Source organism: Poecilia formosa, unplaced genomic scaffold, assembly GCF_000485575.1.
Source record: "Poecilia formosa unplaced genomic scaffold, Poecilia_formosa-5.1.2 Scaffold183, whole genome shotgun sequence".
In the NCBI taxonomy this organism is placed as follows: domain Eukaryota; kingdom Metazoa; phylum Chordata; class Actinopteri; order Cyprinodontiformes; family Poeciliidae; genus Poecilia; species Poecilia formosa.
In genome coordinates, this window is record NW_006800122.1 from 298,837 (window position 1) to 322,758 (window position 23,922).

Consider the following 23,922-nt stretch of genomic DNA (forward strand, 5'->3'; position numbering starts at 1 on the left):
ATAGGAGCGCATAATGACTTTACATCTGTTTTCAGAAAAAAACTCAACTGTGTAAAACTGTTGTCGAAATTGTTTTGAAGGTATTAAGGTAATCCCACATGAAGGTTCTTTAAACAGTGAGGGATTCAGTAGTTCTGCAGATTACTAGTTTACTGAGCTGCACATTCAAGATAATGAATTTTATTTGACTTCTTAGTGGGTAAATTTTCCACAGAAACCTCTTTTTTTTTTTTTCCCCCTCACCAGCATCTTTTCGAAGAGCGCCAGGATATCTTCATCAGTTTGTTCATGGAGCATAGCGCTTTGAGGTGAGAGCTCATAGGTGGCAGCTGAAGAGTGCCGCTGATTTGGAGGGAGAGGCTTTTCCTTGTCCTTTTTTGTTCTCATACTGGTGAGACGCTCCAACTGGGAGGGTGAACAAGATAAGATGGGTTAGAGGAAACGGACACATCAAAGAGAGGGCACAGCAAAACATGCAAGCCCCACTCTCCTTTAAAAAACATTGACAATGTCATCAGGTTTTCAATGCCATTAAGTTGTTTTAGTTTGCAGATATTACATTAGCTATTTTCAGACTTTAAACTCTTTGCAGGAAATTTGAAAGCAGCTAAATTAACAACATTATTTATGGTTAGATACACTATGCAAGCTAGATGTTTGAAAGGAATGTAGAAATCACCAAAATAAAAAGGTGCGTCTTCATCCGCAAATGTGACCTATATCACATCTCAATCTTCCAATCTCACACACACCTGTTCATTGAACTACATCTAACCAGAAGAGGGACATTTTATGAATCGTTTGTGTATTAGGAACACTTATTCATGTCAATTTCCTAGATGAATACATTGCAGCACATTTCAGACATTGGTCTGCTTTTTATAAGCCCAGGGCTCCAAAGCACTTTATCCTACAATCAGTCCCCCACTCATAACGCAGTGATGGTGGTAAACTGCACTGCAGCCACAGCAGCCCTGAGGCAGACTGACAGAACCGAGGCTGCCATTCAGATGTCATCTTCTGACAAACACCAGCAGGCAAAGTGGCTGAAGTCTCTTGCCAATGAAGACGACTGGCACAGACAGAGTGGGGATTAGAATAGGCAACGCCAAGTCGAATCTGTACCTCCTGAGCCAATGGCACCTTCTTTCCAAAAGATGGTGGCAGGAGTTCTAACCTTTAGGTGCTGCATACATCTAACTGCGCCAATTTATTTTTTAAGCATGAATTAAACTTGTCTAGATGTCACTGAGAAGGATTAAAACTAGAAACACTCCAAATTTAAAGTCTGAAAAGGGCTAAAATATTCAAAAGGAACACTTTTAGCAAAATGGAGTCATTGTTTTGTGACAGACATGGCACAAAACAATGTCCACACAAAGTAAAACACAGGGGAGATGTCTAACCCTTAGGGCAGGGGTCACCAACTCCAGTCCTCGAGGGCTACCATCCTGTAACTTTTAGATGAGTCTCTGCTCAAACACACGTGGATCAAATAAAATGCTCGTTTCCAGCCTATTGCAGAGAGGAATGAATGCTGGTGAGGGAATTCAGACATTTTGGAGCAGAGGTGAATCTAAAAGTTGCAGGATGGTAGCCATTGAGGACTGGAGTTGGTGACCCCTGCCTTAGAGTTTACGTCTTTGTGTTAACATTGTGAATATTGCCAAGACATACACTGTGTATTAAAATAACTGAAAACACACAAAAGAACATGAACTCAGTAATGCACAAGGCCTTAGCACAAAGATGTGATAAAATAATTCACTAATCTTAGTGCCAAGCATTTACGCTTTCAATTAATTTCTCTAAATTATGCACATTAAGCTCATGTTCAACGCAAGACAAAACACACATTCAGTGCCGATTACTTTAAGTGGGTTTCTGACAGACAGCAGTTGGTGAGTGGAGCATAGGTGATTGTAACACACAGTAGCAGACCTACCTCATCGGGAATCAGCCGTTTGAGATTCTGCAGATTGTATAAAAGATTACAAAGGGGGGAAATGGAAAGAGAGGGTAGGAAATATCAGCCAAGATGACAGAAAAGAGGCGACAAGGAGGAGGAGAGGGAAAAAAAATAAAGAATCCATTAGACAGAAATTATGGCAGGCAACAGCTCCAGGAAATTATGTAGAGTTCATAAGCAATTCAGAGAGAAATCTAAGAAATTGCTAAGGAAACTTTATCCAATTATTAACTGAGGATAATTATGTTCTATATTAGGACAAACACATTCTATGTTAAGGTACCAAATACAGTCGTGATTAACAAAAGGCAAAGAAGGAAAAATTTGACTAACATAAATTCAAAAACAAGATGGCACATGTCAGCCACTAGATGTCAGTATGTACCAAATAATGTTTCTGATGGAAGATCAAAGCAATGAAAGAATGAATTACACACATCCATTCAATCTTCTCCAATTAAATTATAAAAGGAATTATAGCACCACAAAGGAAAATGTACAAGAACACACAAAGAATGAAAAATAAATTTTGAAAAGTGAGGCATATTTGAAAAATAAATAAATAAAAAGTAGGCAATTTCCAACTTTTGGGTTTTGAAGGTACTGCAAATACTTTAAATATCAAGGCAGATTAGAAAATGCTCCAACAAATATGTCAGACTGAAATAATCGACTAGGAGAAAGTATTATTTAATATTCTTACAACCAATGAGAACCTAACAGCAAGATATTACTTTTCCTTTGGAAGGTTCAAATATTTCAAGGTTTTTAAATTTTTTAGCTTAATTTTGTTTCATTGTCTGACATCAGTCATGTAAGACGTGAGGTTTTATGAAAGTTGGAACCAAAAAAAATCCTGCTATAATAAGTGTTTCTGCAGGCTTTTTTATTTGTATTCAAGAAAATAAAAAGTTGAATAACTGATAAGTTAAAAAAAAAGCACTTAAAACTCCATAATTCAATACATTTCTTCTCAAATGAAAGTGGTGCTTTGATCCACACAGAATAATTTCAGCCAGACAGCAGGTATTGCACATAATTTCAGCAACTTACACAACTTATTCCATTTTATATTAAAAGAAACCTCAGCAAACTATAACATGCCCGACCGTTAAAGCTGAGGCAGTGGTGAAGAGAGAGCAGACGGATCCATTGCCCTTAACATTTATAAAAATTTCACACAAACATGAAGTGTATTTATATAAAAGAATGGAAAAATGGTCAAGTTAATCAATAATAAAAGTATGCAGAATTTAACAATAGTGTTAAATTCTGCAGACAAGTGTGTGTGTGTGTGTGTGTGTGTGTGTGTGTGTGTGTGTGTGTGTGTGTGTGTGTGTGTGTGTGTGTTAGTGTGAGCATGCACCTGTCTAACTGTGGCTCAGCAGGAAGAGCCGATTTCGAAGAGCTGATTTTGGTTTCGATTTCAGCTTCCTCGCTTGCCACTTGTTGATGTGCCACAGGGCAAGGCACTGACTGGCTATTTCCCTACCAATCTGTTTAACACCGTACGGTGCTTGTTTGAGTGTTTACTGAGGCTCTGGTATAAAACCACAATATAAACTCAACCTATTTACACATGAGGAAGTCTGAGGATAAGACCATATTAAATATAAAAATCTCAACACAGATTATATTATTCATGTGAAGACATGTTTTAGGTCTGCATGGGGGTTTAACAACTTCAAATTTTGGATTCAGGCTGGTTAACATTAAGTATTAGTCATCTTCACATTTAGTACCAAGTACTTGTAAGTTCCAAGGAGATTAATGTAAGTCCTACATAAGCAGGAAATCGAAAAGAGAAAGTGGGAACATTCTGTTTATAGGTAAAGGCCTCAAAAGAAAGATGTTTCTCCTCCAGCAGCTGTCGTTAGATAAACCCACATCATAAACGTGTGCAGAATGTGAGAAAAATCCCATACAGGTGAAAACCAGAGCTGTGGTAGCATTGTGCCCACACAACGGAAATGCACTTTCTGAACGCACTCTGTTCTTATCTTGGACAGAGCGTGTTCAGGCTAAGAGCAAGACTCAAAACTACTTAGAAAAATAAACTATGAAGTTCTGCTTTTTAAACCACAACTTAATTTATGCAGAAATGAACTCATGTTTGAGACAAGATAGCTCTCGACGTAAAATCTGGTAACATAGCTTACTAGAAAAGAAGCCTTAAAGCAGCTATGAATTGCTTAATATCTATAATTAAATGCTTAATTTCAAAAAAAGAAAAGAAAAGAAAAAAAACCCTGATAATATATCTGATTTGTAATTTTTTTAACTTGGCTCCCAAAAACTATTGTTTACTGACCAAATAAGGCATTAAAACAATATTTCACATGCCCTATTGATGTTGTACAAGTGCAAAAGTGAGATTCACTCGCAGGATAACTGCTCACCTGCACTATATATGCCAAATATATTCTGCTTGCATAAAACAGACCAAGAGATATACTACCATGATTGTTCTGAAGGAGTAATTTCAACTTGTAAGCAAAGTTAAAACACGCAAAACAAAGACAGCTGGTTTTGCATGAGCTCCATGTAAAACCAGCAACCTAAGAATAATGAGCTATAAACTTTTCTCTATAGAGATGACTTCAGAGTCTGAAATAGCTTCCTAGTCTCACACAAACATTACATTAGAAACAAAGTGGACACACTGTACAATTACAAACATTGAAAACAAATGCAACTTAAAGTTATTGGCCCCGTTATATTTCACATATCATTTCCTGCATATAGTGTGGAATAATGCCACCATCCTCTCACTGCAGCAGTATTGCTGCTTTCACTAACTGATAGTGGCACAGAATGGCTTCCTCTCTGTAGTTTTATCACTCCCTTCTTAGACAGGGCCGTCACTCTCCCTCTTTCCAGTGGTGTTCTTCCCACTGCTTTCTCCAAAGCAGACTGGCTAGTTCTGGAAGAGATAATAGTCTTTGTCCTAAAAAAGACTGGGCAATGACGACAGTCACCTCACTGACGGTGTTCACCATTGCAAACACAAAAAGTGGCAAAATATTTTTTTTAATAATGTTAATTGATGCATTTTTTTCTGCAAATTAAATACATGAATAGACTAAATCATTTCTACTCTGTGTAACAATAAAAAGTACTTAAAACATGAAGTAAAATTGGGGGTCAGGAGTGTACGATGTTTGCTATGCAATTGTTCAAACTGGATTGTCATGGTTGCATACTTGGTGTGCATAGGGAAGTAGTATTGTGACAGGCACACCCAGACACAGCTACAGCCTCATACACATCATACAAAAGCAGGAAATGTCAAATTCTGATGCATTTAACAAACTGAAAGCATTGTCAACATAACTTACTATACAATCGGTAAAGAAAAACGGTTTATCATCTCTACAAAACCCACGCAAAGTGCAAACTAATACATAAAAAAAACCTTTAAAACTAAACCACTAAAGAAAAAAAATGGTACCAAAACAGAGTAAATGTGCTACCCTTACGAGGCCAAGATTACACTGGTGTGTTAAGCAGCAATCCTTTAAAATCCCAACCTTTCCCAGCTACATTCTGGTATTGTCCCTAAATGCCTTACAGAGCGCAGATCCAGTGCTTTTCAGTAGACTCACTGTGTGAGAGACATTATGTCTGAATGCAATAACAAGTAGGGCATTTTTGCTGCATGACTGCCCATTCACCCAGGCATATTGCTTGAAATTTTGGCAACAACAAAAAAAACAAAGCAAAACAAAAAGCAACTGCTTCCAAACCACCTTCTAGAAAGTTATGAGTTTTAAATGTAAAAACAAACAAAAAAAACAACAACAATCAACTCTCCTGTAAGCTTTATTCTACACACATCAATCCCAAGAACCACCAACTGTTAGTTTGTTTTAACTGTGGAGAGTTTTTTATTTTTATTTTTAGATATACTGACCAGAAGAAGTGCAACTAATAGGCAGCCATTGCCAAGATGAATTTTCATTAGTTCTGGAAAATCACAAGTGTGGAAAACAAAACAATAAGCACTAAGCAATTAAACAAATTATCATTGCAGATGGAAGGTTAAAAGCAGTTAGTTTTCAGAAAAAGGTTTTGCAATACCAGTCTGGGGTTTCCAGTTTAACGCCAAAGTCCAAAAGCATGACTTATGTTAATGAGTTGCCCATAGGAGCAAACATGCCGTTTTGGCCTGTGTGTCTCAGTGTTGTCCTGTGAGGGGCTTCGACATGTAAAGGGTACTCCCCGCCTCTTGCCCGATGACTAGAGGAGTACCAATAAATCCGCTGGTCGATAAATCTGTGCACTCAATTGGCCACTAGAGATTTCTCCAGCACCCAACACCAACTATCAGCCAAGAAACTGGAATCAGAATCCTGCTATTCTAGAAATAACCAGAGGATTTGGCTGAGATCATTCTGATCAACCTTATTTTAATATTAGTAAAATAGTGTTGGGTTAAAAAAATGGTTATTTAAAATAAAAACTGAAGTTCAAATATAAACTTGCTACAATTTGCGATCTACATTTATTAATGTTGCTCTATGCCCAAAACAACACAAGGCCTAAAATGCAGCTTCTTTCCTGAACGCTGCCAATTGTTTTGTTGTCACAAGCTCACATTTATGATCCCTGCATTTAAAAAAACATCTGCAATGTGTTTCCTTCAGCACATATTTACCTGACTTAGAGCTGTACAATACATCCAGTTTTATGTGTGCAATATAGCACACACAAAGGGCTGCTCTGTTTGGATGCAATGTTTGGTAGGCTATAACATTTCATGAGCTATGCTTTTAAACTCTGTCAGTCAATAATATATTCCAAACCCTCCTCCAGCAGGAGGATTTTTCAGTGTCCTTTATGTCCAGATCCAAGGTAGATCTTAGTGAACTTAAGGGGCAGCGGTCAGAACAATTATAGGGTGGAAAAGAAAGAAGAGTGGGGAAAATGAAGGTTGATCACAATGGATGTTCTCATTGCACTAGCCAACAATAACACTGCAGTTTCTCAGTTTCCTTTTATCCTACTTTTAGCAAAAAACATTGCTGATAACTGCTGAGGTGACAGCAGCTCCCTGCACTGTGGCTACAGAATGCCAAATGCTCACAGCTGAGGTTTTAAAGACAGAACCAAACCTGTAATAGGTATTTAAAATGATGCAAATATGTGGCTCTTTGTCGTCTTTCTGGCCCTGTGAAGAAACAAAGATGTTTTTAGCGGGTTCTACAGTCAAACCTGGTACAACCTGATGGTTCAAGCCCCAACAGAAAAGGATTGAACTGATATTTATTGATTCTCTTTCTAGGGTGACGGATTTCTACTCTTCTTGTCTCAAAGAAGAGGACAAACGGCACACTTAAAAACTGTAAGACATGCCACCGTCAGACATTGACTTCTGAAAGACAAATCAAAGATGGTAAAAAACAAAGCACCCTTCATTTCTGTGAAATGTTTTTACTGGTCTTTCTTACCAAGCACATAAAATGGTTCCCCTGTGTAGCTTCATAAATCCCTTGTTAGTCTATCTTAATGGTGCCATTACCATTGCTTAATCCAAAGCTACAGCAAAAAGCAGCCCTGGAGGAAAAAATGGCTATGTTCCTGAGAAATGAAGCATTACAGAAAAGTCCCTGGCTCAAAAATTAATCATAAAAAGTCTTAAACCAAAACTGTGTCGTTTTTTTTTTTTTTCCTATTCCAATGACTGCATTTGAAAAGGAAATTGTTGGGTGTGCATTTTTTTTGGCTGATAATTTTATAGGAGAAATATTCCAGATAGGCTAAGTAACCGGTTTTTTTTTTTTCTTATTTGGGCATTGTGTAGCATTAGGTGTGGAGGAGTCAATACATTGCAGATGCAGATATGAAGGATCAAGAATTGAACATCAAAACTTGATTATTTTAAACTTATGACTTAATTTTGAGGACATTGGGTGGTGAAACTTAGAAGCAGAAAATTATAGTATGAGAAAATGAGTGAAAGCAGTTTTCATTTTGCAAAGGCCTGACTGGAGAGCAAATAAGTGTTGGCTAATTTGTTCCAAGTTTTATGGATCTGTATTTTACATGCCTAAGTTAAATTAGTCCAACTGGACAGAGTCTCATGACAGCAGATGCTCATACCAGACACAGATGACATTGTGACCCGTCGCATTTTGGCCAGTGTTAGAAGCACACTTGAAGTAATGAAAGAAGAAAACAAGCATATATTATAACTAATATTGTCATCGCAATATTTACCAATATTATGGCCGTGCAACATTTTATAAAATAGTGCTGCCAAACCCAAAGTAGTAAAAATGAAACAGATGATTATTCCTACCACCGTAAACAACAAAACTATAAAATTACTGATGTCAACACTTTACCCCCAACAGAAGATGAGAAGGATTAAATTAAATTCAAGTTATATTAATAATCGATTTATAAACCCATCGCAGCCTTCTGAATTGTGAGTGAATTGAATTGTGAAGTTCTTAAAGATTCCCAACCCTAGCTAGTATGATTTGAAGCCTTTTCGCTGGCTTACAGGTAATTCCAGGACTAGCTGAAGCTGTGAAAACAATTAAGCCAAACCCCCTGAGGCTGACTTATTCCCTGACTGCATTGCTAAACTAGGGCTAATCTAAACTTGTCCCAACATTTAACTACGATAATACTGTTGGGTTTCCAGACGTCTACAGTTACCAAAACAAGAGTTGGGCAGATAGTGTCTGTCTATTCAGCAAACACTCAAATCTTCTGTTGATAGCCCTAATCAAGAACTAATTAGAAGATAGTCACTTTTAAAGTAATGGCACACAAATAGTTTGAGATGCTCATTAAACTAGTTAGACTATTGATCATTTTAAAAAGCAGATGACATTTCTTTTCTGGTTAGTGAGGGTTTTTACTACCCATCATTTACTTTATTGTTTTATTGGTTTTATGCTCTTAAACTACATCTTATGTATCCTTTTATGTTCTGTGTTTCCCTATGAAGCACTTTGTGTCACTCTTTTCAGCGAATGGTGCCGTCTAAATAAAATTTACTTGCTTACATTCATGTACTTATCCAAATGTCAAACTTTCACCATGATCTTATCCTGACAACCTGGAGCTACACTATTTAAGTTTAGGAAACCAACGCACTAGTTCACAGTATTACTCTATTAAATTACAATTTTGCTGCAGCCGAATCATGCTTTTCTTCCTTTTCTTGAAACAGTGCTGTTGGTACACAAAGCTGACAAAAGATTAGCTGTAATCACTAAAGGGAAGACAGAGACAGAGACAAGGTCCGACACCATAATCCCAACTAAGCTCCTCCTTTACGACACGGGTAACAACAGTGAGGCCAGTCATATCTGTGAGGATTGGGAGCTGTTCTGTCTAACCAGCTCTTCACTGACTGCTCAAAATGATAGGGAGATTAAAAGTGCTTATGTTTGGGCACAGTCCTCAAACCAAGTCCCTTTAGAAAACAGCTATTTGAGTAGCACAGAAAAGTTGAAAAAAGAATCCTCCAGCTAATTTATTCCAGTTACTTAGAAATGCCATTATAATCAGTTTTATTACATAACATTTTACTGCTAGTTACCTGGCTTGTTATTAGAAAGTCACAATCATGAAAGCCTGAGCCTTGAAAACTATTACTTGCCAATTATTAGTACCCAATTACTAGAAAACCATTGAAGAGTCAAGCCAGCACTTCTGAGGACACAGCAAGCCTAAGATACATCTTACAAAAACTAATCAATTCAGCAATTTTCAGTATAGTGTACTTAAAACATCAGCATTCATTAATTCATGTGTATGAAAACAGTGACAGAGATTCTGTTACACTAGTCTACAAGCATATGAGAGAGACACACACGTGTTCTATGTAAAGCTCAGAAATACAAAAAAAAACTACTTGATCTATTTAAAAAAAAAAAAAACCCTGCTGTCAGACATGACATAAAACATGTCTGATATGAAGGTTAGGGTTAGCAGATTAGATTCTTCAGTCAACTTAAACTGCCAAGCTATGTTACTGAAACAGAATAAAGATCAGCAAAACTGCATTATGATAAGATTATGGTTACAAAGAAAATTTAGGCTCGGAGACTGCGACCTTGTGACTTTATGTGATTGGGTAAGTTCAGAGAGGAAAAGTTACTGCAGAGCATTTGGCAAAAACATGCGTGTAAATAGGTAAAAGTAAGAAATTTAACAATTTCTTATCTAATGATGCAACAGCAGATAATATGCCAATTATTTTGAAAACTCTTGAGTTGATAAAACTAGACAAAAAAAAAAAAAAAACTTTCACAAGTTCATTCTAACCGACAGTTAATTAGTTAGAATGGAAGTAAATTAAAAGCTTTGCAAGCTCAACCACAAGAAAACGTGCACTTAATTGTACAATGTGCAACTAGCAGTACGACAAATATATGAACTGACGTCAGACCCCAAAATTGAGATCACTACAGTAACAAAGACCCTGGTCTAGATGCAATCATCAGAGACCTTTAAAGCTTCCAGGCCTTCAGTATAGAAAGTCATCGGAGGGTCATTATAATTACAGGCCTACTGGTACCTATTTACACAATTGATGGAAAAGAAGAATGAGAAAGATAAGAGTGAGAAATAATGAGTACATATAAGGAAGCATCCTGTTTGCTATTTTTGCACAACTTCCTGTCACAACCCTCAGAATTTGAGAAATATAACTGTGTTCAACAGGGACCTAAGCAAATACGAGATGAGGAAAAACAATTTTTTTTAAAAAGTCAAAAATACTGGGCACCAAATCTGCATTATTGTCGGCTCAAACGACAGACAGAAAGAGAAACTTCTGTTTTCTCCAGAGCCTCACTGCACGAGAAAGCACGTGTAAGCACAGCAGCGAGCTACAAGAAGCAGACTTATACCGGAAGGTGTAAAAATAAGGGTGACACAGCTGCACTTTGTGACTTGAGCAAGGGAAAGAAGTGATTAGGCATCAAATGAACACCTGTATTGTAGTAGCTTGTTATGTTAAGGATCAGTTAACAGGTGAGAATGACCCACTTTGAGATTTTTAATCTTAACACCTAAGAGTTAAAAGGTTGAATTAGCATTGAGACAACAAAAGGCGCTTTTCCATTAGAGCACCCATAACCGGTTTCATTTCGGTCCGCACCGGCCAGATTAATTTTCCATTAGCAGATCGTGCTAATGGAAAAAATCTGGCTGTTCTCAGATTTTTGTACTTACTTCAGGAGTAACACTAGCCACACCGAGCCAAGTACTGCACTGAGACGATTTGATTGACAGCTGACTGTATTCATTGATTAGCTTGTGAGTACCTCAGGGTAAACTCCAAAACAAAATTATAGCTTAGCTGTGGAGTCTTTATTATATTTGGCCTCGCAATGAATTTCTATAACACCAAATGATATATCTGGGTTTATTTGAATCCATCAGAACCAGTGTCGCTGCAAACATCAGTGGAGAGTTGACCACAGCTGATGTATTCTAATGGCCCGCCAACAATAGTGAAGAACAGGCTGTGTAATGGAGAAGCTCACTACCTGGGGGAGAACCAAACCACACATTATCCTGTTAGTTTGCGTTTTCCAAATGGAAAAGCACCTAAAGCTAATTCCACCTCCTGTCAATTTGGAGGAGCAACAAAACATGTAAGTAAAAACTTCCTGTTACTAAGGAAAGCTTAGACAAAGCACTCAAACAAATCAAATGTAGAGTCACAAGGTTTGTCATGCCAATTAACCAGTTATACTTATTGTTAGCACCAACTGGATGAAGATAGTTTAGCCATTTGCAACAATGGCAGATTTCCAGCAATTATTTTTCTTTGAGAATTCTGTTTATATTAAATTTGATGATAAAAAAAAAAAATCTAGTGAGACAGAATTACTAATGACAGATGGAAAGCTATCATTAAACGTCTAGGGGTAATTTATGGCATAATGAAAAATTTTGAATTTGCCTTTAGAACTGTTTCTATTGACTGCTTAATCATTTATTGTGCATTCAGCAACATCTACTAGGGCTTTCTAAAGTGTGGCCACAGTGAAATGGCCTGTACTTTTATAGCACCTTGTCTAGTCCAGAGGACCCCAAAGCGCTTCACACTACATTCAGTCTCTCACCCTCACATTCACACGCTGTAGTCACTAACTCGCCACTGAGGCAGCCTGACAGAGGTGAACGAGCAATGCAGGTGAAAGGAATACGAGTTGTTGACCAGGAATGTCAACAATTGTTTGTCTTCAACGATGTGAAATATCTTAATGTGAGATAAAGCTTACTATAGGACAGGGTGTTGGTCAGTTACACATTGTAATGTTTGACCTCCACAGTGATAAAATGCATACCAACCCAAACTTTTGAACACTCACCGGAGTTAACTTAATCTATTCTTACTAAGGTATTTAAAAGGTGTAGTGGCTCCGCATTCCAACTTCCACCTGCCTGCAAAAAGAACTTTGTTATAAACACATAGAATGGCAGTTCAGAGAAACCAGTCATCTGAGGTATGGAGATAAAACGGCAAATATTTGACTGTAGCAGAATCATTGCATTAATCCACTGTTCAGCTAAGGTGTCTCTTATGCAGTTACTGGAGTTCAGACGAGCCATTAGCATAACTATGTGTCATGTAACACAAAAATCACATCCCTAATCCACCGATAAAACTGTAGTTAAATTTTTAAAACAAAAAAGAAATTCTCCCTTTCCTCAGGTCTGGTTTAACTGAGATATTTTAGCTTTGCATAGCATCGAGATTCTCCATGATGATGAGTTTAACTAAATTTACCACTGATCCTCTTTACAGAGATGCTGTTAATGTGAAGAAGTGGATTGTCAGTTTTTATTCCAAATTAGATCTTTTATTTAAGTAAGAAATCATTGTTGAAATAAGATTGAGATTTTTAATTTGAGCTCTGCAAAGTTGTATAATTTCTAACAAGACTAGGGCAGCAGCTAATGATTATTTTAGGAATCGATTATGCTATTGATACTGTCGATTAACAGGATGAAAGAGTTGGCATGTTCAGATGTTTCAGTTAATCTCGCAAGCTCATGTTATATCATAAATGCATACAACTCTTCAATTTTTAACTAGTAAATCAAACATTGTGTTACAAGTACAAGTTTGATCCTTTGTAGCGAACAATGCAGGTTAGGAAAAAACAAAGCTCAGCTCTTTCTGCTTGAAGGGCTAAAATGTTGACTGATTTTTCAATTAATAATTGGATAGCAAAAGGTTTTTGTTTTTTTACAAAAGTTGAACCAGATAAACTATGCGACTTGAGTTCTGGGTAGAAGATATTTAGACAAAGAGGGTTTTTCAAATCCAATCATATACATTCCTTGTACAATTTTGGCTTAATTACTGCTCTGACTGTGTTGTTCTTTCAGCAAATGAGATGTTTTATAGGCTGAACATTTCAGTTAATGTTTATTCAGTGACTAAATTAGTTAACAGTTACTTCAATAATGGATTAATCTTGATTAATCGAAGAAAGTAATTTGCCATACTGTATGCTTTTGCATTTAGAAATTATGTCCACTTGCTACAGCATTATCTACTGGAGGGATCTCCATGCACTTGGGTCTTTACAAAGGGAGCAACAAGGAGCTCCAGCTGTCAGAGGAAAACCAAATGGCTTACAGAACGTTGCTTTATTTGTCAGCGACTTTCTCCCATGAAGCATGGGATTTAGAAATATTGGCAACCAGGTGAAAGACACTGACGGGAGATACAAATGCTTAGAATGTAGAAAATGCATAAATTCTGCATGCCAACACACTACCAATTACTAACGTTTTCAAGAACAGTTTACCAAATCGTCATATGCTGTCTTCATTTAAAAAACACTTTAATATGCTGCGTGTTAATTTTTAATGTACACACAGGGTAGTGTCCACTCATGAATAATGAATGACTGTTCATGGTATAAAAGCTTGCTAGGTTAGGTTATAAAATCAACATGAACTCTGATGCAATATGTAGTGGCTTGTGAGACCTTTTTAACACCTCCATAACCTTTTTAACACCGAGACCCAAAACACCACTAAATGTTTTGGCAGAAAGAAAAATTCTGAGGAGGAAATAAAACATAAATGCTCAAAGCATCTACGGCATAATAAAGTCTGCATCTCAAGTTGTGATGAATATGCTTCAGTCTTGGCCAGAAATACATTGCTGTCAAAATGAGCTCATGGTTGATTCTTTTTTTTTTCCTTATTCAACGAAGTAATTATACTTCAAAAATTAACTCTGATCATAATCTCTTTAGTGCAGCTCTCCTATAACTGCTTTAGTCTCGTTTTGCTCTTTAGTGAACCACCACAGTCTAAGCCAAGCAGCCCCTCCTATTAACAGTCTACTCAACACTCTAGTTTCATATTGGCAAGACATCTATTCACTGTAGAGCATGCTCCTGTTACACCAAGATGCACCAAACAGTTGCAGGTCTGTTGCAGCATGTGGGTTTTTGTTGTTCAAAAGGAGTGGGTATGTTTAAAAAAAAGATGCCAAAGAGAATCGGAGAACAAGTGCATATTTACCTTTTCCACTCAACTCTGAGCACTCGAGGCAGATTTAAGAGGGACTGAGAAGTCGTGACCTGGCCTGCTTATTTGTGCCACTACAGAAGGATAAGCATTTGCTGAGGTGGTTCCCCCAGGAAGTAATCACACTGATGCATAAAGTCACAGTCAGGGAGAAGATGTCACGCTCGAAAGATGATGCACTTTGCAATAATGCTGATGCTTACTGATTAAGAGCACTTCAAACTCATATCCAGCTACGGCTATTTGTGCACTCTAGAAAAAATACATTTAAAAGCATTTGCAAAAGGGTGCAACATCCCATTATTTTGAAGATGTATGGTTTTAGAGAGCAACAGCCCAACAGTGAAAAAATGCTCAAAGATTGCACATTATCAACTCCAGCCAGAGATGAGTGAAAAACTCTCATTCTGTTGAAAGATGAATATGAAACATCTAACGCTATGTTTATACACTGGAATGGACATAAACACAGAAAAGAGCCATAACAAACCCATAATTTCCATTATTTAGTCTGCGCTTCATGCTTTTACTGCATATAGTACAGTGCAGTAGAACCCCTTGCCTGGTTTACTGCTCTCTGTAGTACCATATAACTGATACTAACTTTTCTACATGCATTTTGTAGTGAAACTCCAGAGAGCCAAACTGGCACAGTGATGCATAAACACTGGCTGATTAGTTAGATTTACATCCTGTGAGTGTGTAAAATGCATCTGTGCCCACACACAGTACTTCCTCATTCACCGAGTAAGTTAAAATGTATAACATCAGTTAAAGACATGTGATTAATTTGTGGAGACAGCAAATTGCATACTTTTGATCACAACAGCATGAATTGTTCAGTCATGAATCGGTGTGGTTTTCTACATTACACAACATTTGGTTCTGCAACTAAAATGTTTGATTGCTTTAAAAAAGTGTTTTTCAATTTCAGTCCTCATGGACCACTGCCCTGTATGATTTAGGTGTTCCCCTTCTTCCACACACCTGGTTTGAATAAGTGGGTGATTAGCAGGGTTTATGCAGCCCTTGATGGCTGTAGAGGATGTCGTGCAATCATTTAAATTAGTAGACATTTAAAATATGCAGGGCAGTGGTCCCTGAGGACTGCAACTGAGAAACACTGCTTTAGAACATATTAAAACATTCTCACGGTTATATCTTCATGCTTTTCTCTTAATTAGGCTACTTGCTGCTGATTAGTCGGTGTGGAAACACGTCTCTGTTAAATCTATAAAATCTGACAAGTGCTCTGCCATGCAGTGATTTCTCCATCTCTGCAACATAACTGATCCCCTTCATGTTCTACCATCTGCTGTGGAATAAGTCAGCTCCCTGCTCTCTTAAACCGTTCAATTGGTCAGTTCCTTTGGCTCATTAGCATGACATGAATATCTCGACTTCACGTTTACTTGGAAACTACTTAGCACATTCTAAAAATTCAGAACTTTTTCTAAATTGTTATGCAACTTCGATTACTCTTAAAACTGTCATCTGCAGATATTGCTGCTATTAACTGTTCTTCTCACAGACGTTGCACCTGGACCAGTGTTTCTGTACTGTATTTTCTACATAATTGAAAAACTGGAGTTACTTTTAAAAAGTCCAGGATAAAAATTATGGCAAAAAAAAAAAAAAAAGTACTTTAAACTGATCAAAAAAAATTTAAACCAGCAGTAACTCACAATTCTGGTATATTGCAAATCCCACCTGACATAACACACAGGTGCTGAATGGTAACAACTGACCAAAATTATTTACAGCCCAACATGCCAAAAAAAACAAAAAAACACCCAATGACTATAGCTGACAGGATGAGAGCGCCCACACGAGCCAGACATCACAACCATGTTAAAGTGACAAGTTGTTAGAACAAAGTTATTTAAAGCACATCATGTTTTCTTGCAGAAAACAAGCGTAACGGGTTACATTTTTAGGCGTAAATACATCCAACACAATATGACCAGGTGTTCATTAAACATGGTTTCTATAGTATTTTGAGAAATAAATAGTTTATTAGCAAATTAAAAGTTAGAGTCATCTGTAAACAGTATAAGGAAACCATAAATTTATGGACAAATAGAACACACAATTTCTAAATGTCATTTATTTGAAGAAACGGGTCAATGTTTGTTGCCATTCCAAGAACCAGAACCTTCCTATAATTGCAGTACAGCTTTTCTATGCCATTTGATTATTTTGGTGATGAGCTCCAAATCTCTGAGGTTGGAAAGCCTCCATCACCCTTATCTGCAGATTTTTGATAAGAAATATGGGCATGGCAGTGGCACCGGGGTAAATCGCAACCCAGGTATAGAGGCCTTACTCCTCAACTTGGCCGTCGCAGGCCTAATGACCTTTGCCTCATGTCTTCCCTCTCTCTTGTAATCCACTTTCCTGTCTGGCAACTGTCAAATAAAAGCCATAGAGCCAATAAAACCTTAGAGATGAACAATAAAAAATAAAAATGAGGACCAATTTTGCCACCCTTAAATGGAATCCGAGTTCCAATCAAGAGAGGCGTCTTGTTAAAATTTTAAAAATGACTGCTGGTGTACAAATAATTTTGAGTTCAACCCTAAAGGACTTGATACACGGAGCAAAAGTGACAGTTTTCCAAACAGGACAAACAGGACGCAACAGAAGCAAAAATTTAACAAAAGCGATAAAAGTTGAACAGAAGTTCAACATTTTGAAACTTTTCCCCAACAAACGGAAAGCAACAGCAGTGATAAAGGTTGAAAATGTTGATACTCCCGTTTGTTGCATCGCTTGCCTGCACGTGCACGTGTATGAGCTCAAAATTTCACAGGCACAAATTTCGCTGGTCGCTTGGCTGGAGGAGGGACGGCAATTGTCACCTCATCACACAAGTTCCATAGAAATTGAATGGAGAGAGAGCAATGTTGCTCCCCATGTGTCAAGCCCATAACTATTACAAATCTCCAATAAACATGCAGAGACCAGAGCAGCAGTGTTAATTATAACAGGAAAAAGAAAAGTCATCTGACTTCAAGTAACTCTATGCAGTTGTTAAACAACTCTTTCATCACAGAACTTCAGCCCAGGAATGTTCAAAAATAATCAGGTTGTCTATCTTTCACCGTCACTGCTCTTTCTCCCAGTTAACACTTTGAAGAAAGCTGACTACTTTAAATACATTCTGCACATTACCAACCCCTAGGAAAAGCCACATTTTCAAATGTAAGTACTTCTGCTTTTTGAAGAAAAGTGTCAAACATCAAAAGAGATACACTTACACCTCATTATATGATGCAAGACACTAAATCTGCAGTGAAAACGGTGCTGGACACTGAAAAACAAAGACTCCAGGCCAAAATCTGTGATCTAGAATTCACCTTGTATCCCAAACAACTGTCCAAGGTTGTGATCCCTGGCTAATCCCCACTTTGTCTGTCTGCTGACTTGAGCCAGAAGGCATGTTTACATCAACAGCATTTATACATGCTAACCGTCTGTCTCTCTGGACCTAATATAGATGGGACTTTAGGAAGATTCACTTTTGGTTTCGAACCAAATACCTGACACACCTGTAGATATGGAGGAAGATGCATCACTCCTGTCAAACACATCTTCAAGTTACATTTTCCAGAGAAGAATTAGATTTTTTTTTTTTTTCTGTGGCAGCTTCAGTTATTATCTTTAAGATCAGATATGGGTTGATAAGATCTGCTGTACCTGAGCTAATGAGCATATAAAAAAGACCAAGCTGTCATAAAATAATGCAACAATGTAACAATGTTACAAATAATGTAATTATTTGTAACATTTTTGGCTAAAATTGACTAGCGAGTGACAGACTGATTCAGTGACAAAATCATGTTGGTTATCCGAGATCATTTTGATTAGGTTTCCATGCAACAAGCTGTATAGACAAAACGCACACATAGGTGTGACACATTTCTCTTCCGTTTACTGGTTTCACCTGAATGAGGTGAAGAATTATGATAAAATCAGAGCAGTCAGTAGAACAGGAAAAACAGTTGAGCGCTGATGTCACTCTGTAAAACAAGTTCATCTCAAGTTTATACAACTCCAAGTTGCAATAAAAAAAAACTTAATTGGGTTTAACATCTTGGAGCCAACTTGTAAACTTGCATAGTCCAGCTAAGTAACAGATCTGCTGTTTTTCTTGGGAAGGCATGGGAAGAGAATTTATTTACTGATCAGGAAATGCTGACTTGAAAGAATCAGCTCATTAGTGTGACATACATTACCAAAGGTCAGGACAAAGCACCATAATTTAAACACCCATATTGAAAAACTGGTTCAGTAAAGGTCTTTGGCCCAAACACTCTCAACATTATATATGTTGAGAGGGGTTGTCTTTTTGCATGAGATGATAATTGTACCAGTAAATTAAAAAAATAGTCTCAACAATAAAGGGTATTTAAATATTTAATTAAATTATAGCTAAAAAAGATTTAGACACACCACCAAAAAATCTGACATTTTATTAAGTTTCCTTAATTATTTTAATTTAATAATTTTGAAGTTTTTAAATCCCATTTTGACCCCCACACAAACTAGGTGGGAGAAATTAACAAACATCAAAACTTGATTTTCCTAATGTAATTCATGACCTAATTATGTGGAAGGAAAAAGGTGGAACTCAGAAGCACATGTGTGCAGCAGCCTGGACAGTGGAGTTGCACAGCCACCATTTTGATACAATTGATACACTAGAATGTCCAAATATCAAAACAACTTCAAAGAGATTCAAGATTGTTTTATTCTGCTCACATCTGGTAAATAAAACTGATTTTGATTCTTAAATGAGAGCACAGTCTTTAAAAAAGTCTAAGCACTAAGATTGAACATTTTCAAGTTGGTATATTGTTGCCCAAGCATTGGTTGTACCTACTAATATGAGAGTTTTAGAGCATAATGAAATCTAATTTATTTCACAAATTGAAAAAAATAATAATTTGTATACTGTTGATCAAAGTAAAGAAAAACATGTATTTTTAAATATTATCTTTTCTTGACAACCATATCTAAATCATGCTGAAGCTGCAATCTCCAGCAGCCATTGGGCAAGGGGAGGGGTTTACCTCACAAAGGAAACTGGAGGGAAGGGAGCCTGGCCAAGCTAAGCCAGAAACAAAACGTCAAAATCAGGCAGCCTCCGAACAATAAAAGCACAAATGCTGGGAAGGGAGGTCAAACAACAAATAGGAAAAGTGATGCAGATTGGCTACTGGAGGCAGCCTGCGATACATGGAGATGAAATACATCATCTCCGTGTATCTGCTTTGCTTTTCTTCAGTGTGCTCATCTTGGAGCATGAGTCTGTAGCCAGAAAGAAAAAAGAGACAGCAGAAGCTAAGCCCTGCCTGGAAATTTAAGTGTGGACTATCTATCTAAAAATTTAAGTATATAGCAGATTTCTACAGTGAAAAGAAACTTGGGTAACACAGCTGTCAGTAACAGAATGGGAGATACAAAAAAAAAAGTGCTGACTGGTTATTATGGTAATTCTGAGAATCCAAGAGCTAACGGAAATATAATACAATTTCCATGAAATGCAAGCACACCTTTGGATCAAATCCTTAGGTGTAAAGAATGCTGCCTGCTGCGCACCCCATTTAGATGCAATGAGCCCAATACACGAGTAAGCTAATTTATATATAAAAAAAAAAGTTATGTCTTGATTTTTTTAACTTTGTATTAAAGATTACTTTTTTTTCCACATGTTGCACTGTCTGTGGAAAAATAAGTTGTCCCATTTTTAATTGAAGTAATGTGACAATCAATTAGAAAATCTGAAACAACCCTTAAATGATTTTACAACACTACAGTACTGTTCAGACAAGATAATAGCTTAACCTTGTATTTATTTTTTTTAAACAATATTAAGAAATGGATGCATGTTGTCACCAAGTCAAATATTTATATACTGAGCCTCTTTAGTTTCAGTAATGTATTATTTGCTAGGTATTCAATCTACTAACAAGTTTATTATTAGAAATGTCTTGTAAAGTTACTAAATGACAGAGCAACCAGTATTAGGGATGATTCTCCTTTTTAAATAAACCACACCCACATCCAGCCTCCCATGCAGGTGTTATTTTAACTAGATAAATACATAACTACTCTGTATGTTAAATATTTACTTATACTACACCTAAATGATGAAGGTATACAATACATAATAACTTTGTATATTATTATTTAGATGCATTAAAGGTCTGAATGCGATATAAAACTCTACTTGCCGACAAAATATATTTATCTCACAATATGAGCAGTTCGACACATACAAAAGCTGACCATTCATGCAGCATTATGAAATTGTGAAAAACTGAGCTAGCATACCAACTCTGGACATGCAAACCAATCATGATAAACCTCAAGCATTTTATCTGCACCAGCTGCCTGGTATTTAGGCTGTCGAAGCCCTGATGATAAAAGACAATTTATTTATTTTTTTCTTTTTAAATGTGTGCATTCGGTAAAGACATAGAAAAGTTGAGTTGGTCTGCGCATACTCTATGGCTACGTTTTGTAATCAATATCAGCTTTCACCCGCTGCTAGAGGTGACCAGAGGATAAAGTTGCACAAGAGTTTGCCCAGGCTGATGACAAACTTCATCTCCGTGTTGACTCTTACTTCAGTGCTGCCATCCAATCAGCACCCTGAGTCATACGAGCTGACACAGCCAGGGAAAAATCCATACTAAGTAATCTGCTTAAAATTGTAGCCACACCTATAAACTGAAAGTTAAGTTAATTCATTTAAAAACATTCTTCGGCATGGACTGTTTTATTTAGAGACGGATGGGAATACACCGCTTCTGTAGAAAAGAATACAACCATAAAGGGGTGTGTGCTGTGCTCAGACAAAAGTTGAAGTCCTGTGTTGGCATGTTGCAATCAGTCAGGAATGTATAAGCCTCAGATGCAGAAATGAGTTGAACTTTAAAAAAAAAAAAAAAGAGTGAAGAGTCAATAACTTCCTCATATGTAGCCAGAACTATGACCTCAACCATGTATACACACACAGGGCAATATCTGAAGCTAGTAACAGCCGGTGAATAGCCTGGAGAGGTTACCGTAATTACAGGTAGGGTGTCTGTGTGAAACTTGAGAAGAAACCCTGACCAGCAGCGTGTGTAGAGTTTGGTGCAACACCTGGGCCCAACTCTACAGATGACTAAGAAAGATAAAAATGCGTGAAGTTCAGTCAAATGAGATACTCACAAATTTCTTTTTCCCATCTCCATCCTCGTCCTTGTCCTTGTCCTTCTTCTTTGATTTCTTATCCTTCTCTTTCTTGGATCCAGCAAATGAAGCCGAACTCCCCGTGTTTTGATCCATATTGGTAGATTAATCCGTTTGAATTTGACGTACAGATTGACTCATGTAGCGGGTGTTCTTCCCCTGCAAAGTTGTCTAGCTTGGGTGGGAAAGTGTATTCCCAAAGGTCTAGTGCTAGTATCTCAGCTAGTTAGCCACAATTAGCACAGGTCTGCTAGTAATTTGGTACACAGCCAAGCGACCCTCTCGCAAAGCCGCCCGTGTGTATGACCAAAGGAGGGAAATTCAAAGCATAAGCCGAAGTACTCGAGTCAAGAAGCACGAAAACAACTTGTTGCGCCTGTGGAATATCAACGAGCACCTAACGCTGTTACTTCCTATAGGTTACACCAGCCACTAAGTTAAGAAACAACATCAAACCCCTCAAATATGCGGTACAAAAAGAGCTAACGTTAGCTTTAGCCCGGGCTAGCCCGTGGGCTCCAGTAATTAGTTAGTTAAAGCGGAACAAAAACCCTGCGCGTCCACTTCCACCCGTTGTTTCGGTAACAACAACGCGGAGTCGGCGTTAAAGATGACCAGAATCGATGGTGTGTCTAATATTGGTTTCCATGGCTGCTCAAAAAAGTTTAGGTAACTTTTTAACCCCTGTGTGACAGCGGAGAAGCGAGTAGTTTCAACGGTAGACTACTTCTTCCTGTTCTTTGACAGTCCTGGTGAGTGGGCGGAGCATGCGCCCTTAAGCTTCACCTGAGCCGATTTAACTGACAGATCACTGCACAGGGCAAAAAAAAACACCGATCATTACGTCTTATCAAGCTTAAGCAGCATCACCAAACAACAATAAGGGAAACAACATGGGGAATTCTCTTTCACTTTGTGTCATAATCTAGATTTTAAAATATCAAAGAAGTCAATTAAATTCTAGAACAATTAAAAAAGAATCAGCTCAAACGTGAAATGAGTAAGGTGCAGCGCCTGGCTAAAAGTTTGTTTGTTTTTGTTGTTGTTTTCTTTCATTCTACTACATTGGAAGCAAAAATGTTACATTATTAGGGTTTTGTTTTTTTTTAAAAAAAACATACCAGCTTAAACAATTTCACTTTTGTTAAATGGACAAAAAAGAATGCAAATTGGAGAATTAAACAATAAAATTATTTAAATTTTATTCATCCCCTTTTAATCAGATACCTTGAAATAACTTCCATTGCATTAAAGTTGAAAATTGACCTAATTACTAAAAAGAACCCACTTGTTTGTAGCTTAATCCCAGGATTGTCTGCTGGGCTTCCTTAGATATAAACTTTTTAAACTACTTTGAATAATTAATTGAGCATACTGTACTGTTTGATAACTAGGATTAATTAGAATGTATGTGTGATTGAATTAAATACATTTTTTTGTCTGGAGACTGTTAATAGGAAATATAAACTGAATTGAGTAGAAATAACTCCTGTTCTGTGAAGAGCTTTTTTTTTTTGAGAGAGAACATTGAATGGACTGCATCATGAAAGCCAAGGAACACCAGACAGGTTTATTTTGCCTGTGCTTCCTCCATGGTTACAGTTGATATGTAAACACCTAGAGAAATTTAAAGCATAGTTTCTACAACTGTATCCCAAGCTTTAAACATCCCTATAGCACTCCAAAAATCTGAAAATGTAAAGAGTATGAGAGAGCTACAAGCATCCCGAAACCAGGCATCCACTTAACGTGACAGGCCTGGTAAGAAGAGCATCAATCAACAAAAAAGAAAAGAGGTCCATTGTAAATCTCAAGGACCGGTAGATCCACAGATGTGGTGGGAGAATAGACTGAAAATCTAATATTTGTGCACCACACAAATCTGGTGTTTATGGAGGAGTAGCAAAAAGAAAGTGCAATGTTGAAAGAAAGCCATTAGCTTGTTTAAAGCTAGCTTGTTTAAAGTTTGCTGCAAGCCACGTCGGTAAAACAGCAAGGACGTGGAAGAACTCTGATCTCAGGAGGATGGAAAAAGCTACAGGCTAAATACTCCAAGTTTAGCAGTAACAAAAAAAAACACAACTCTTGATTCTCCTAGGGTCCCAACCTCCTTGGTAATACAAAGGCAACTTAGTTTATTTTGCAAGGGAATGATCAACCATCGTGCTCTTAAGTATGTA

The 23,922-nt window shown here is 37.3% G+C and overlaps 1 protein-coding gene across 2 annotated transcripts in view; it reads right to left on the reverse strand.

Annotated features, from left to right (window-relative positions):
• diaph1 (diaphanous related formin 1) overlaps positions 1-22,630 on the reverse strand; it is a 100,545-nt gene extending 77,915 nt beyond the window's left edge. Inside the window, exons 1-3 of one of the 2 annotated variants that reach the window (XM_007565792.2) lie at positions 21,722-22,629; positions 1,946-1,972; positions 244-405 (exon numbers count right to left, since the gene is read on the reverse strand). In XM_007565792.2, coding sequence (XP_007565854.1) covers positions 244-405; positions 1,946-1,972; positions 21,722-21,838 — 306 coding nt within the window. In that variant the 5' untranslated portion in view covers positions 21,839-22,629. Of the gene's footprint in view, positions 1-243; positions 406-1,945; positions 1,973-21,721 lie in introns of both variants that reach the window. The other variant, XM_016678478.1, reaches the window with a different exon arrangement.
• Positions 22,631-23,922: the final 1,292 nt, after the last annotated feature.